The sequence below is a fragment of the Neomonachus schauinslandi genome, chromosome 13, assembly GCF_002201575.2.
Source record: "Neomonachus schauinslandi chromosome 13, ASM220157v2, whole genome shotgun sequence".
Classification (NCBI taxonomy): Eukaryota; Metazoa; Chordata; class Mammalia; order Carnivora; family Phocidae; genus Neomonachus; species Neomonachus schauinslandi.
In genome coordinates, this window is record NC_058415.1 from 60,347,215 (window position 1) to 60,364,699 (window position 17,485).

The 17,485-nt window shown below is 45.3% G+C and overlaps 1 protein-coding gene across 1 annotated transcript in view; it reads left to right on the forward strand.

Annotated features, from left to right (window-relative positions):
* CCDC180 (coiled-coil domain containing 180) overlaps positions 1 to 7,492 on the forward strand; it is a 61,274-nt gene extending 53,782 nt beyond the window's left edge. Inside the window, 6 exon segments of the mRNA XM_044920601.1 lie at positions 1,823 to 1,983; positions 2,756 to 2,893; positions 3,417 to 3,528; positions 5,169 to 5,274; positions 6,259 to 6,394; positions 7,263 to 7,492. Of these exon segments, the coding sequence (XP_044776536.1) occupies positions 1,823 to 1,983; positions 2,756 to 2,893; positions 3,417 to 3,528; positions 5,169 to 5,274; positions 6,259 to 6,394; positions 7,263 to 7,394 (785 nt within the window). The 3' untranslated portion in view covers positions 7,395 to 7,492.
* The last annotated feature ends 9,993 nt before the right edge of the window (positions 7,493 to 17,485 follow it).

A 17,485-nucleotide genomic window follows, 5' to 3' on the forward strand; every position in this document is an offset into this window, starting at 1 on the left:
GTAGAGCGGCTGGACTTCAAACTGTTTCTCTAGCTCAGAATTTCCCCACACGAACTCTGGGATCCCATCCTCTATGACCTTCCTCAAAAGAAATGTTCTGTGGTCAAATGGGTTTGGGAAATGCTGCAGATTATGTTCTTCTCTGTAAGAGTCAGTTCCCATGACATGGAGACTTCCATTTCCTACAGCGTGGGAGTCCAGTATCCTGACCAACCTTCCCACTGAAAACATTTAAAAGTATCAGATACAATATTTTTGTGATAAAGTCTTTTAAATGTATTGATGAGCTAGCTGTAAAGTAAGAAACACACAAAGCCCCCAAATTGGGTGAAAATGGGAACCCCAAGAGAGAAACTGAACAGTAACACATTGCCTGAAGGCCTTTGCTGACTCCCAGGTAAGCCTTTGTTTTCATGGCCTCCAGGGCCTCGGGAACAGGAGACAAAGCCCCAGACCACCCAAGGTAGAAAGTCTGGAAGGACACAGCCACAGAAAACTGGGACCCCACAGGGCTCCAGCTGCAGAGTAGGACGAATGAGACAGAAACCAGGTCCCCCTTCCCGCTCCTGCACCACTACCACCACCAGCAACTAGAAGGAAATGGGCTTATTAAAAACCCTGCTACTAGGTAAAGCGGAAGGAAAACTCCAATAAGAATCCATAACTGTTGGGACACCTGGGTGGCTCAGTTGGTTAAAGAGCTGCCTCTGGCTCAGGTCGTGATCCCAGGGTCCTGGGATTGAGTCCCGGGTCAGGCTCCCTGCTTAGCAACCTTCCTGTATAGCAGGGAGTCTGCTTCTCCCTCTCCCTCTGTTCCTCCTCCTGCTTGTGCACTCTCTCTCTCTCTGACAAATAAATACATAAAATTTATCTTAAAAAAATAAAAGAGTCCATAACTATAAAACAGGCTTTGTGCTTGAATTTGACTTTGTTTTTGAGGATCATCCAAAAGACTTCCAGCTGATAATTTAGCCTCAAATGATCTTGAGTTAATGGTGCCCAGATGCTTATCGATAGAGACACTACAAATCCTCTCTACAAAAAACCCGCCTTCAGTTCAGACCTCTAAGGATTCTCACAAATCAAATGCCCCAGAATAAAAGCTCACAGTAAAAAACGGACAAACAACACACACATACACACAAACACAAGGGAAATGGGCCCCTTAAGCGTGGGGCAGCAGAATGAGATCAGTAAAGACTTTGGATATTGAACATATCAGACACAGAATATAAAATCATGTATTTATTAGAATTAATTAGAAAAGGATACTGGAAACATGAGTAAGGAGTGAGAGGTTATTAAAATGACCAAGTAGATAGGCAAGAGAACCACATAGAACTTCTAAATTGGAAAAATAAATAGTTGAAGATTTAAAATTATGAATGGCTTTACTATCAAGAAAATATCCAAAATACAAAGCAGAAAAACAGAGCGATGACAATCTGGGAGAGAGGTAAAGGGATATGGATGAGAAGGTAAGTAACATAGAGCTACTTAGGGGTCTGGAGGGACAGAAGGGGATTAGAGTCAAGGCAGTCTTTGAAGGGATAACGGATGAGACAGACTCAGACTCACTGCACTTTTCATGAGCTGGGAAGTCCTGCAGAGTGTTGAAGAGAAGTCTTTTGAATTTGCTTAATCCAGTATTTTCTATACTGCTCTGACTGCCTGACCCCTTCTGATGAGATAGCTATTGCCACGTTGTAGACCAGGTCTTTCTCTTTGGGACACTACTTTGGGACATTTTGGGAGCAATCACTTCAGCACCTTGGCTTTGTTCTGTCCCCTCCCCTGGTTCCCCCACCTCCAATTCCTATAGAATTACGGGCCCAGATGAGGAGATTTGAGGAGCTGCTGCCCCAGGTGTGCTGGCTGGTGATGGAGAACTTCAAAGACAACCACTGGAAAAGATTCTGCGCCTCTGCCGAAGAGATCCGGGGACAGTTCTGGAATTATCAGGAGAAGCTGGGGAAAAGGAAGGTGGGGGCCCCAAGACCAGCCCTTCCTCTCCAGGACCAAGGGCCCTGGGAGCTCAGAAATGGAGGCAGGGCATAGGCAGAACTGGCCAGGCTGGGACTGTTAGATAGGGTCCGAGGGGCATGGGGCATTGGAGAAATACCTTCTTTTTTTTTTTTTTTTTTTTTTTTTTTTAAAGGATTTTATTTATTTATTTGAGAGAGAGAGAATGAGAGACAGAAAGCACGAGAGGGAAGAGGGTCAGAGGGAGAAGCAGACTCCCCGCTGAGCAGGGAGCCCGATGTGGGACTCGATCCCGGGACTCCAGGATCATGACCTGAGCCGAAGGCAGTCGCTTAACCAACTGAGCCACCCAGGCACCCCGAGAAATACCTTCTTCATAGAAGGTGTTCAATAAACTTCTTTTTGGATTTACTTGGTGGGTTTGCTGTTTCTGTGGGAGTGTGGTCATTGACATCAACAATGATGGTCTACCTGGTCCTTGGAGGCATGGGACATGGATGCCATCGATTTTATTGGACTAAGGCCCTGGTTGTGCTGAGGCAGCTGCTCGGCTCTCCCATTCCCTAGCTCTCAGCGTCAGCTCCAGCCATGCCCCTATCTTGTCTTCTCTGCCTCTCCTCTGCCCATCCATGGCCCTTCACACACCTGGGTCAGAGCACACATCATTCTGGCCATGGCCTTTATTAGCAGAGGACGTGGGCCAATTGCATTTTGGTCCTGACCTAGAGACCAGGTCAAAACCCCCACTGATTTCTGGATTGTTTGATTGAAGGATGAAAATGCCCAGAAGCTCCATCCAAATCTCGGACATCCCTCACATTTCCAAGAAATGGAGTCTCTGTGTCAAGTGGAAGAGAAAAGGCAGGACGATTTAGACACTATGATTGTGGCAACCAAAGAGAAGCTTGAGGTCAGTGGTGCCATGGACTCCCAGGTCTGGGTGCTGAGAGCTGCAGTGCCCCCAGAGAGACCTCTCCTTCCCCCCCACCCCCGACTGACAGTCCAGCAACAGTGCTGAGCATGGCCCCTACCTGGCACCCTGGCCAAAGGGGGGCATGAAAGTCGGCAGGTGTTATAGGGCTGGTTCATCATTATTGGCTGGTTTAATGTGCATCTTTTGATTTCTAAATGAATTAACTCTAAAATTACTAATGAGAACTTCTTTTTTCGAGATCCATGTCTGTTTATTTCTCTTTAGTGAATTGTTTGTGGGTATCCCTTTGCCACTTCTGAATCATTTCCTATCTTCAAGCCTAGTCAGCTCTTGGGAGAGGCCTCTTGGCTGAGGACCAGATGCCACTTACTTTGGACATACATAGCCGACACATGACTTTGGTCTCATCTCACCTGCTAGCTCCCCAAGTCCTCCCTCAGCCTGCCTTTGGAGGCAGACTCCTCTCCCTGCAACACCAGGCTGCCCATGTTTCCCCCAGGAATTCACCAGGAAGTACGGCCGGTCTTTCATAGCCAGCTTGGCCACCTTCACTGAGAAGTTCCTGCTGCAGTTGGATGAAGTGGTCACCATCGACGATGTCCAGGTTGCAAGTAAGTCGTACCACCGGCCTTCTGCCTGGGCCCCAGGGGGTCGGTGAGGTGGAGGGTGATGGGCCAGGGGCATCTGCTTTTCCCCCAGTTCCACCAGAATGAAAACAGATTCTCCACTGACAGGACTGATGGATTTTTGTTTTCATTAAAAATAAGGTGGTTTTTTTTTTAATTAAAAAAGCAAATCCCCAAATGGGTCAAAAATTATATGTAAAAAAATAAAACCCTAATAGTAAATATTTTAATAATCTTGGTAAAGGCAGCTTTCCTAAGTATGAGATGAGAGCCAGAAGCCATTAAGGAAATGGCTGACACTCCTCTGTGGCCAAAATAAAAACAAAGAAAAATGTCGAAAAATTGAAAGACAAACCACAAACTGGACAGATATTCCTAACAAGCTACTATATAAAGATGTGAACCATATATTAAATGTTATCAATTTATCACTAACTTAGTGAGTAATTAAAATATTTTTATTTTAAAAAGCTTTTATTACAAGGACACTACATTTTTTATAGTAAAATTAAAAACTCAATATCCGTTACAAAGGAAGTAAAGAACACAGTCTTTCCACCCAGAATAGAGTGCCCTTACTATTTGCTGTTCATCCTTCCAGTCCTTTCCTTTTGGGCACAGGCCTGAGTGTGTGTGTGTGTATGTGTGGGGGGGTGTTATAGGGTGTGTGCTCTTTTATAACTTAATTCACCCTCAGGTGAATGTTGGCCAAGATGGTCAGTCATCTTCAGCATTTTCTCTTGCTGTATGTCATACTTTATTAATTAGTCTCCTGCTGTTGAACGTTGGGCCATTTCCAGTTTTTCACTCCTGTGCTTGTGCTGAAGGAAGCATCTGCGTCCTTATATCTCTATTCTGGGGCGATAAGTTCCTAGAAGTGGACTTTTTGGGTCAACATGTATATGAATGTTGAGGCACTGGTTATTTTCCCATACTGGAGGTCTCTCTCGCCAGTGCAAGCCTTGTTTGGGAAGCGGGGCTAGAGATTAGGGAGAATGGGCAGAGCAGCCAGCAGGGAAGGTACTCTTGGTACCTTGGAAGGAAACGTGGAGCTGGGGAGACCCGCTGTATCAGCCCCAGGGAGGCCTTTCCTGCCGGAGCCAAGTGGCCTGGCCCTGCCCTCCCTGGCAGATCAGGGCTGCCGTTCCCTTCTGGCTTTCACTCCACAGGAAAGCACATCAAAGGACAGGTCAGCGAGCCAGACATCAGAGGGACTTTGAATGTGTTTGCCCTAGGGGTAGTTCTTCGTTTAGAACCCATTTCAGCTAGTATAAACCAAAGGTTATCTGGAGGCTCATGGAAGCTGTGTGAAGGTCAGAGCATCATGCCCTGGGCTTTGGAGCTGGGAAGAACACCTAAACCATACCTCCCATCACTCAGCCAGGCCCCCTGCCCGCCGCCACTAGCCGCCCCCCCCCCCCCCCCCCCCCCCCCCCCCCACCCCAGGCCTACAGATCTGGTGCTTTCAGCTTCTCTGTGGGACCGGTTCCGTGTCCCTCTGGAGACTCCCAAGTGGGGAGGAGGGGAGCAAGCCCTCATCCCTCCAAACGTAAGGTCAGGGGGAAATCCCCTCGATCTTAGACTGTGCGTGAGGCCGTGGTCATAACCTGTCTTTTGCCTGTCAGGGATGGAGTCCCCCAAACAGAAAACATCAATCCTCATACGGAGGAAACTCGCTAGGCTTTCCCTGAAGGAAGAAAGTGAGAAGCCCCTGATTGAACGGGGGAGCAGGTAAGAGCCGAGAACATTGAGGAGTGTCACCCATAGCCATGTTTGCTGGAGCACTGGGCAGTGGAATGGTTAGGGGCACCTGGAAGCCTTGGAAAGGCATTATGCTTTTTTTTTTTTTTAAGATTTTATTTATTTATTTATTTGACAGAAAGACAGTGAGAGAGGGAACAAAAGCAGGGGGAGTGGGAGAGGGAGAAGCAGGCCTCCCACAGGGCAGGGAGCCCGATGCGGGGCTCGATCCCAGGACCCTGGGATCATGACCTGAGCCGAAGGCAGACACTTAATGACTGAGCCACCCAGGTGTCCCGGAAAGGCATTATGTTCTAAGCCTCAGTTTCCTCACCTGTGAAATGGGCATGGCAGCCCACCTTCCATGGTATTATAAAGAGAAAGTTTAACGAGATCTTCCTTAGAGTGCCCCTGGCACATAATAAGAGCTCAGCAGCTATTAGTTCCCTTGCTAAGGACCCACAAAGGGGGGCCTGCATAGAAAGGGAGGCCCATCCCAGTATGGGGCACATTCTCAAGTTGCCAGTGGCACCGTGAACCACTGCATGTGAGCTGTCAAAGTGCTTGTTCCGTGGGCTCCAAGAATGTGGCTCTGGAAGAAGTAAGGCAGTGATTTGCCCAGCCCAGTAGGTAAAATGGGCTGGGAATGGGTGCCTGCCTCCTGGCCAGCCCCCTGCTGAGGAAACAGGCCTGGCAAAGGGAGACAACCAGAGTGTGGCATTCCTCCCCCCCATGCAGAACCCAAGACCGTCTATGCGCACGGATTTAAACAGCGTGAAAGTACGAAAAAGAACTTGAAGAAGCTGAATGTTAAATGCTCAGTAGGGTTTTCCTTTTAATGAAGATGTTTCAGACATGATCTTTTTTTTTTTTAAAAAAAAGATCTGTTAAACTCTTCCACCAGGATTGGAAGGTGCACTGTGAACTATGATGATGACAAGCCTGTCCGCCTTTGACATGCATGTTTATTTGTAGGAAGTGGCCAGGAATCAAACCCACCGAAGTCACCATCCAAAATAAGATTCTCCTCCGGAAAACATCATCCATCACCACCACCAAAACGACCCTGGGTCACCTGGCAGCCGTGGAAGCCCGAGATGCCGTCTACCTGGTGAGTGGAGAGACCAGGTGGGACTGGGCAGACCCCAGTGAACACAGGGCAGCTGTTTGGCTGCCTTGGGAAGAAGGGAGCTTCCCATCACAGGGAGTCGCGGGGTTTGGCCCATGGAGCAGATGACCCACGCCAGGGTGCCCCGGAGGATGGTGTCAACGCTCAAGACAGTTAATATTCTCAGGCCCAAGGACGAGATCTGCGGGTCATGTCCAGTCCCAGTGAGAGCGTGGGTCTGATGGCATGAGCCCCAGTGCTGAGGGACACCCCACCCAGACTGGGGGATGAAGGAGGACCTTCCAGAGGAATGGTTGAGTTAGAGTGAGGTGCCAGACTAGTCAGAGGCACAGAGGCCCCGGTAGCAGTAGGTGGCAGTGGGTGGACATGGACAAGACAGGCTGATCCCCATACTGGGAGAGCCCAGGCCCTTCCCTGGCCACCATGCCAAGCTCCAGGGAGAGGGGACCACTCTGCTGAGTTCAGTAAGTGCTCAAGGCCTGGAGGGATCAGCCTTCCAAGGAAGCCGAGAGCCCTGAGCTCCAAGGAGGCCACCACACTGGATGGCAGTTAGGAACGAGTGCAGAGTCCAGAGTCAGGGAGACGGGTCCTAGTCCCTGCTCAGCTTCTTTCTAGCTGGGTGACCCTAGGCAAGGTTTTGAGCCTCAGTTTCCCTATCTATAAAATGAGGGAAACAACTGGACCTGCCTGATGGGTATTTGGGCAGATTACATGCGGGATGATTTGTGGAGCTCTTGCCAGTGCCTGGAGTAAGTTAAAAGCTACCTGCCAGTGGGTTACAGCATTCCGTTAGGGCCCAGAGTCCAGAAGTCCCTCCTCATCTGGCCTCCCCCTGCTGCTCTGCTCCCAGAAATATCTAGCACTATTTGAAGAGGAGTTGAAGAAGATCCAGGATGACAACGTGGTGCAGGTGAAGGAGGCTCAGAGCTGGAAGGACAGCTGGAAGCGCTCCGTGCATACCATCCAGGGCCTCTACTTTTAACACCCTCACCCCACCCCACATAAAGGCTCATTTTTAATGGACACCCTTCTCTCTCCATCTGTCCATCTGTCCACCCATCCATCCCCGCTCTATACCCAGCACTGTAGCCTCATCAGTGACCAGGACATGGTGTGGTCTCTGCCCGTGTGGAGATCACTTCCAATGAGGAGCGCGGAGGTGAAAAGGGGAGTTCCATGTGGTTAGCAGCGATGGTGGGTCACAGGAGTGGGCCACTTAAAATAAAGACCAGTACTTCAGAGGACATGATTCCAATAGGCACGCTTGGCCCTTCATCTTGGAAAACAAAATGATTAAAATGTATGGGCATGAATACATTTTACGTTTAACAGTGTAAAATAATTGCAACCATGCGACCAACAGGGAATTAGTCCAGTCTTGATTGGGTATTTGTCCGGCAATTTACCTGACCAAATTAGAGCATTTTGAGGAATATCTTCCAGGCCTCCTTAATTTTCCTGCGGGCCTCTTTAATCTTGTGAGACTCAGATCCTTCTCTCTGGGAAGCCTCCATTGTGCCATCTTCCTTTTGAGTTTATCGTCCTGGATTGGGTGGCCTAACCATGCCAAGTCTCATTGGCCAGTAGCTTTCTGTGGCACTTGGACAGCCTGTGTACCTTCCTTCCTTGACTTCATCAACTCCTGTTTCTTTTACCTGGTTTGCATTTTGATTTTGCATCAGTTTGGGTTTTCCCATGCTTTAACCTCTTTTAATGACTTGATGAGGTAGGATTTTGTCCCTGTTTTACAGGTGTGGAAGCTCAAGTCCAAAAGGCTTAGACAACCTGGACAAGGACTTGGGGACAAGTCATTTGTTTTGGAGATGATCCCAAGAAGCACGAGTGAGGTCCTGGGGAAGGGGAGCCTGGAGGGCTGGATCCCTGGAGGGATCCTTGGCCTTGCTCCCAGCTCCTTCCACCCCCCACACCAGGCACATCCTGTCCTCCTCGCCTGTCCTCCACCCTGCATCGCCTGTCCCCTGGTCTGCTGCTGACCTGTCTCCTGACCTGTTCTTCTGTAGCCACTGTCCACACTAGGGGCTGTGGGCTCATTGTGGTTCCAGGTTCCCACAGAGGTGGACTGCAAAACCCCAGTCCTGTCCCCTCAAAGCTACCCTTGGGACCTTAGGTGTTCCCCTATTGAGCAGGTCGTTAGGAAAATGGATGCCCCTGCCCCATGACAGAGCTGCCTCCAACCTCTTTCTAACTCTCCCTCTTGTAAGTTCCCCTGTGTCTGCCCTTTCTTGACCACACCTCCATGGTCCCCACCTGAGAAGTCAATGTGAGTGAGTGTGTCTGTGCACATGTGAGGATGTGGAGAAGAAAATGACCCTATATGGAAAGGGGATAGACAGGGGTCCCCCTAGGATCTTAGAGGCTCTTAACATCAAGTAAACCCCTTCGGGAGGTGTTGAGCCCTGGCCTAAAGCTCTTCCTTTTCCTTTAGACTCTGCCCACCTCCTGAGCCCCAGACCAGTCCCTGACTCACCCTAGGCCTCAGTTTCCTAATTGTGCAATGAGAGGCCGGATACAGAGGCACATACGTGGATGCTCAGTGAGGTCAGGCTCCATCAAAGCAGGTTGGGGTGTGAAGGTGGAGTAGCATGGGTACAGAAAGGAGCCCAGTACACGGCAGCCAGGCTTTGTGTCCATAGCCAGGCGCACACAAGGGCCCTGGGGAAGACCCGAGAAGAGTGCTTACGCGCGAGCCTTCAAATTGATGTGTACCCCTGGGCATTGCAACAGTGGATCCACACGTGAGGTTGGTCTCCTTCAGCCAGCTCTGTGCACCCCACAGCTGCTGGGGCCTGGGTCATGTGTTCTCCACTGGACCCAGGGAGGGGTGTCAGCCTCACTTAACCAGGACGGAGGGTGGGGAAGGGGCAGTTCCCCAAAGAAATACTGATGTACTGTTCCCAACAGAAGAGGACATGGGGGTCAGCCAGGCAAAAGCACCCCAAGTCTCAGGATCACGCAAGCTGCCTCCGACCTGTCTCTGCCACTACAAGGGGCTGTCCCCAGAGAAGGGACCTGTCTTGTCCAAGATCACACAGTGATTCAGTGGCAAAGCTCATATTTTGGTTAGGTTTGGATTTGCCTATATATAGTAGAAAACCCAAAATAATGTGGCATAAACAAGAAAGAGATTTATGTCCTTCTCATATAAAAGAACTCTTTTTCTGTTGTGGGACAACTCCAGTGACTCCCCACCCCTGGCAAATGGACAATGGCACTGACTTATTTGTAACTTACTGACAATAACCAGAGAACATGGCTTATGTTCAGGGAGATGGGCTGTCCTCGCCAACCTGCCCTTTTCTGTATTCATAAAACTTGCCCACATTCCCTGTGGTGGAGGACATTTGCTAACAAAACAAAAACCAAAACAAGTCTCCCAAGCCCCCCAAAAACTCTAGAGGCAGGCAGTCCTTACTGATCCTGGACTGCTCGACATGGAGGACCCCAGCTCATCTGTCCTTCTCCAGCATCTTAGCATGTGGTTTCCATCATCAAGTCTGTCCCTGGTCCAGGGTGGCTGCTGGAGCTCCAGCCTGGACCAGCCACCCCATCTGCACTTGAGACAGCAGGCAAGAGGAAGGAGGAGGGCAAAAGAGGCCCTCCCAGCTGTGTCTGTGCCATCTGGCCAGCCTCCTCCAAGTCCCACACCACACTCTGATCATATGTCATTGGCCTGGACTTCGTCTGGTCACTCTTAGCTGCCACAGAGGTTAAGCACTTTAGTCTTTTCATTTGTTGAATTGCTGCCTAAATTAAAACTGTCTGTTTTTAAGCAAAGGAGGAATGAAAACTGTGGAAACTACCAGTGCTCTTTGCTACCCAGAACTCCAAGATGAAGAGGAGGAGAGGGGGTTATTTTCAGGTGCGTAGGGCATCCGCAGCCTCTCCTTCCTTGATGTTCACTCGTTCACAGAGAGAACAGAGTCTTGGTTCTAAACCATGGTGTGTGAGAGGGACCTCTGCTTTGGGCTTCCAGCAGAATGATGGGAACCACTGTGTTGGCGTTCATCTGCTTGTCCCTTACAAGTAGATCTGAGAAAAACCTTTTCTATTTCATAAATGGGGTGGGTAGAGGTGGGGTGGTGAAGTCTTTTAAGCAAGAAACATGTAGCTAAAAAGCTGAGTCAAAATATATCTCTGTAAATCAAAGAATAGAATCTGTTGAGCCCACCATGTTTGACCCTCATGGTGAATATACTAGTAAAAATAATACACACAGAATAAAACTAATAGTGGTTTAAAACTCCTCATGGTGAAGATTATCACTGACTAAAAATTAATGGAAGAAAAAATATATTTAAAAAACATTTTGATATGCGTAATTTCACCCCAGAAAAATGACTTGGTAAAAATAATAATCCCTAAAATTTATAATAGCAGAATCTATAGTCAGTAAATTATGATCTGGGCCAAAAACCAATATACATAAAAAAAAATAATCGATCCTGATATAAAGAGTTGCAGTGAAGTAATGATAAAAGTAGATAAAGCTACAATTGACTTTCTGTACTATATGTTTTTTCTCAAATGTTGTCTCACTTTTTAATATTTAATAGACCTCATATTTTAGAGCAGTTTTAGGTTTATTGAAAAATTGAGCAAGTAGCACCAAATACTGTATATCTCACCCTCTTCTCCCACAGTTTACTCTATTTTTAACATCTTGTGATAGTGTGGTTCATTTGTTAAAGTTTATGGACCGATACTGGTACATTATTAACAACTAAAGTCCATAGTTTACAGTAGGTCTCACTTTTTCTGTTATACAATTTATGAGTATTGACAAATGCAGAGTGCCATGTATCCACCATTATAGTATCATGCAGAATAGTTGTACAAGGCTCAGATCCCATGTTCCACCTCTTTTCCTCTCTTCCTCCCCCAAACACTGACAACTACTGATCTTTTTGCCCTCTCTATAGTTTTGCCCTTTCCAAAATGTCAAAGAGTTGGAATCAAAAATATGTAGCCTTTTCAGACTGGCTTCTTTCATTTAGCAATATGTATTTAGAGTTCCTCCATATCTTTTTGCGGCTGGATAGCACATTTCTTTATATTGCTGAATAATACCATCATCTGTATGTACCACAGTTTATCCATTTACGTATTGAAGGACCTCTCAGTTGCTTCCAGTTTGGGGCAGTTATTAGTAATTGTTAAATATTTGTGTGCGGGTTTTTGTGTAGACATGTTTTCAGCTCTTGTTGGGTAAGTATCTAGGAGCGTGATTGCTGGATCATATGGTAGGACTATGTTTAGTTTTTTAAGAAACTGCCAAATTGTCTTCCCAAGTGGTTGTACTATTTTGCATTCCCTCCAGGAATGTTGTTCCACACCATTGTCAGCATTTGATATGATCGGGGTGTTTTGTATTTAGCCCTTCTAATGGGTGGTAGTATCTCATTGTGGCTTTTATTTGCAGCTCCCTAATGATATATGATGTTGAACATCTTTCCATATGCTTATTGCCATCTGCTTAAATTCTTTGATGAGATATCTGTTCAGATCTATTGCCCATACTTTTTTTTATTGCCCATTTTTTTTTAATGGTTTGTTTGAGGTATTTTTTCTTGAGTTAATGAGTTTGTTTGTTTCTGAGATTTTGTTTACAAGTTGAGATATTGTTGAGTTTTAGAAGTTCCTTGTGTATTTTGGACATGCTTATTTGCCATCTTTATATCTTCTTTGCTGAGGTGTCTGTTCAGATCTTTTGCCCATTTTTAAATTAGATAATTGTTTGTTTTCTTCCTGTTGAGTTTGAAAAGTTCTTTATGCATTTTGGATATCAGTCCTTTATCAGATAATGTGTCTTATAAATATTTTCTCCTGGTCTGTGGCCTGTCTTTTCATTCTCTTAGCAGTGTCTTTTGCAGAGTAGAAGTTTTAATTTCAATGAAGGTCAGCTTATCAATGTTTTGTTTCATGGATCAAACTTTTGGTATTTTATCTAAAAAGTTATTGACAAATCCAAGGTCACCTGGATTTTCTCCTATGTTGTCTTCTAGGAGTTTTATAGTTTTACAATCTACATCAGAACATTCTGAGTTAATTTTTGTGACAGTTCTTTATCAAGGTTCATTTTTTTGCATGTGGATGTCCAGTTGTTCCAAAACCATTTGTTGTAAAAACTATCATTTCTCCTTTGAATTGCTTTTCATCCCTTGTTAAAGACCAGTTGACTATATTTGTGTGGGTCTATTTCTGGGTTCTTTTTTTATTTTTAAAGATTTTATTTATTTATTTGACAGAGACACAGCGAGAGAGGGAACACAAGCAGGGGGAGTGGGAGAGGGAGAAGCAGGCTCCCCGCGGAGCAGGGAGCCCGATGCGGGGCTCAATCCCAGGACCCTGGGATCATGACCTGAGCCGAAGGCAGACGCTTAACGACTGAGCCACCCAGGCGCCCCTATTTCTGCGTTCTTTATTCTGTTCCACTAATCTATTTTTTCATCCATACCACACTATTTTTTTTAAAGATTTATTTATTTAATTTAGAGAGAGAGAGTGCATGTGTGAGCAGTGGTGAGGGGAGGAGGGAGAGGGAGAGGGGAAGCAGACTCCCCACTGAGCAGGGAGGCAGATGCAGATGCTTAATCTCAACACCATGAGTTATTGACCTGAGCCGAACTTAGTTGGACACTTAACCAACTGAACCACCCAGACACCCCTTTACCACACTATCTTGATTATTATAGCTTTATTTTATAATAAGTCTTGAAGTCTGGTAATGCCAGTCCTCCAATTTTGTTCTTTTCTTTCAATACTGTGTTAGCTGTCCTATTTTTTTTTTAACCTTTCCATGTAAATTGTAGAATCAATTTGTCAATGTCCATAAAATGACTTGCTGGGATTTTGATTGGGATTACATTGTCTCTATAGATCAAGTTGGGAAAAACTGACATCTTGACAATATTGGGTCTTCCTATCCATGAACATGGACTATCTCTCCACTTAGCAATTCTTTGGTCCCTTTCATTAGAGTTATAGTTTTCCTGTAAAGATCTTATACATATCTCTAAGCATGGCAATGCTTTGTTGTAGTCATCAAGAAGATGCAAAATATGGTTGTATTTATTTAGATAATCATCCAAATGAAAAGGCAAATATTTTACATTCTTATTGAGAACTCTCCAGACCCCCAAGAATAAGTCCAAGGACACAAGTTTACACAACATTGGCCTAGACTCCACTTCTATCTTGTCAGCACCACAGTCCTAAATAGGTTGCTGATGATGTTGCAAACATTGCACATAAGTTATAAAATCAGCTTTCCAGCAATAGGGTTTATGCAACATGTCATAATCCCTAGCCACAAGTCTTGGAATTTCAAACAAAGACCACTTGACCCTCCCAGACAAATTACAAGATCACAATTGAGACTTGGAATCATCCAGAGCAATGTTTTTCTCAACTTTAGCAGTATAGACTCCAAATACCCCAAGGAAAAATTCTGACCAAACAGTTACAAATTCTGCTATTGAGAACATCTGGTCATTATCTGAGTTATAAATACCTTCTAAATGGGTCTTGTTTATTTGCAAGGAAATGACCAACTGGAATTTAGGACTCTGTTCTGGTACCACTTTCAAGAAATTGGATTAAGTAAAGCTTGCTTAGAGGAGATAAGTGTGACATTTAACCAAGAGAAGACATTAGGAAGGTTCTGACAGCCTTCTCCAAATATCAAACAAGCTCCCCTCTGTAGGGAGGATTCCATTCTTTCTCTTTGGCCAATAGGTAACACTAAAGCTCATGAGTGGACACTCTAGAGAGAGAGTTTTTAGATTAAAATGGCACTTTGACCTCCAGAGCCGCCTGCCCAATAAAGACAGGGCTCATACAAAAGGGGAAGTTCCCCACTGATACAGAAGTGGTCCATGCAGAGGAACAATGTTTTGAAATAGTTCATTAGGGCAGTCTGTCTAGTTGACAGTCATGTTGATGTCAACAAGCATCTGGAGAAGTATCAGGTTACACTCCTCCAGCCTGTTCTCCACTTTGCCATCCAGGATCCACCAGGCTTGGAGGTGAACAGGGTGCCTTCCCAGGAAGGAAAAGGGTGTAGAGAAGAAAATCGGAAGAAATGATTGGAACCATTTGGAGACATGAAAAGAAAAATTACATGGATATAGAATGGCAAAGTAAGGATCAAGTCTCTTTCTGAACAATTGTCAGCCCATAAATTGATACCTGGATTTGGTGCAAGCTATTTGTTAACCTCTATTATACAGGTCTGTGGCTTTCCTTAGAGATTTTGTTAATGGAAAAAAAGTTTACTTTGTCCCTATACTTTTTTTTTTTTTTTAAAAACCTGACCTCGTTTTTTTTTTTTTTTTAAAGATTTTATTTATTTATTTGAGACAGAGAGAATGAGAGAGAGAGAGCACATGAGAGGGGGGAGGGTCAGAGGCAGAAGCAGGCTCCCTGCTGAGCAGGGAGCCCGATGCGGGACTCGATCCCGGGACTCCAGGATCATGACCTGAGCCGAAGGCATTCGCTTAACCAACTGAGCCACCCAGGCACCCTGTCCTTATACTTTTTATGCATTTTCCTTTGCTTACTTCTTCAGTCCCTTATTTCATTCATCAGGTACACATAGAGGCAGCATAGCATTGTAGAAAGAGGATGGACTTAAATCCTTCCCTATTTATTCATACACTGAATAAATATTCATTGTAAACCTGTATGTGCCAAGCACTAGAACACTGCAATCACCATGATTAGGGAATATATCTATCTATCTATCTATCATCAACCTTCAAACCCCTTTTTGGGAACATGTACTGCACAAAAGGAGGTTGAAATGTTATGTCAGTACTGACAAACTGTGTTGCTCTCAGATTAAGAACCACTTACCTAGAGAAAAATCTCCTTTAGTGGCTTACTCTGGCCAACAGCCTGCTAGCTCCTTTCTTAGCCAATAGCTAGCCTCTAGGTGTTATAATTTTCTAGTTGCAAATATAAAACACCCTGTTATAAGGAAGTTGCTGCTGAGAGCAGGGGCTCCAGTTTTAAATGGAAAAGATTAAGTGCAAAGGGATGAAGAGAGAATTGGAAGACCATCTCTTCTACTTATGGGCTAAATGAACTCCAGGAAGTACCCTCAAAACAGTGGTTTTAATCTCCTCAGCTGGTTGTGAGTGCTAGGGAGAATCAGGTAATTTGGGAGTGGGGTGATGCAGAATTCTAATAAAGCTAAATAGATGCATTCATCCGTAAGTCTGGTGGAGTAAACAAGAATATCTTGTTCAGCTTCTCTTTGGGTAGGACTGGCTGTTGGGGGATTTCTAGAAGCAGCACTCAATCCCTATCTGACCCAGTACCCTCTTCTATAATGAATATTTTGTAATCCCTCCTTTTACTCTCCTGAAATGAAATCCACGGATAAAATAACCTCTAAAATTCATTGTATAGTAAAACTATGAAAAAGTTATTTGTGTTTATAAATAAAGCAGAGGTTTTTCATCTACATGAATGACTGGCAAGACATTCAGATGTTGGTTGGGACAAAGGGAACTTCCCGGATATGGGGGAGCTCTTCCCTATGCAGCAGGACAACAAGTATCCAGCCTAGACTGCTAAATCCCAGGAGGTGCCCCCCATCGTCGGAACAACCTAAAATAACCTCGTGAATGTCCAAAGTGCCCCTGGGGAGGCAGGGGGGAGATGTTGCTCCCATGGAGAACCACTGATGAATGGGAATTGACCAAACAGCCCCTCGTGAAGGCTCCTTTGCTACTTACTGGGTTAACATTGCCACTTACGCAAATCTGAGGCTAGAATGAGCCAAAGGGCTCCTAATCCAACAAAAGACTTTGATTTGTTTAAGGTCAAACATTTAAGTGGGCCAGTGATGTTCCCAGAATAGTACACTTTGAATCTGAAACCACATTTTTTTTAAGGATTTTTTTTTTTTTATGTAATCTCTCCCCCCAGCATGGGGCTCTAACTCATGACCCTAAGATCAAGAGGCACATGTTCTACTGACTGAGTCAGTTGGTTGCCCCTGAACCCACATTTTTTAATACCGTCCGCACCTTTGATTTCAGAGTCAGCTAACCAATACTGAGCGTCTTCTATATACTTACATGGTTCCTTCTCATTGCCTCCTCCCTTCCTCACCCCTAGCATCTACTGCAGCATAATTTTTGTACCAGTCTGTTTTTTGACTGTTACAGAATCCATAATACTGTAGTTACTGGCCTTGTTTAGAGTATTAGTTACCCCACCTCCATGCCCTACCCCACATGTGGGCCCTTAACAGGCTGCCAACTTAACATCTGCATCCTTGGAGTCTTCCTTCTCCCTGGGCCATGTCCAAGGCTGGGCTGTGTGAATGAGCCACAGCTCCAGAGGGACAGAAGCCATCTCTTAGACAGCCAAGACCCTCCCCCATGGGTCCTATGACCTTGCTCCACACAATATGGCTTTAAGCTCTTGTTATCCCCTGTTTTCCAGTATTCGGTGGCTGTGTGGCCTCTACAGCTTTAGGGATCAGTCCCTTCTGGGGATTAGCCCCTTTCAGCTGACTCACCTTGGAGGCCTTTGTGGGCAGATTAGGGAGTTTCGCTTGATCAGCACATCCTGAGGTTTACCAGGGCCCCAGCAATCTCTCCCTTCAGTGTTTTGTTTTGTTTCTCCTTACTCAGTTAAAACAAATGCAATTGTCTAGAAATTCCTCTGCACTTGTTTGTGAGGCAATAGCTGACCGGAGAGGATGCAATCATGATGTTAATGATTCATCAAAATAACATAGATCTGTCCAAAGATTCCTTTGGTTATGAATCTATTTTTCCTGACCTTATGTAAGCAAAAAATACCAGTGAGGCTGGGCTTAATCTACATATATAACTTTGAACATGTTGTTGTTTAGCTTTAAGAAGGACTTAAAATTATTATTGCTAAAATTATTTGCAATTTAATCACTCAGAGGAAAAAAAAAGATGAATACAATCTAAAGTCTTTTCGAGTTGTTCATAAGGGAGATGAGACATAGTGAGACATAGAACATCCTCCCCTACTGAAACATTTTTGCGGGACAAATAAGGTGCTCTA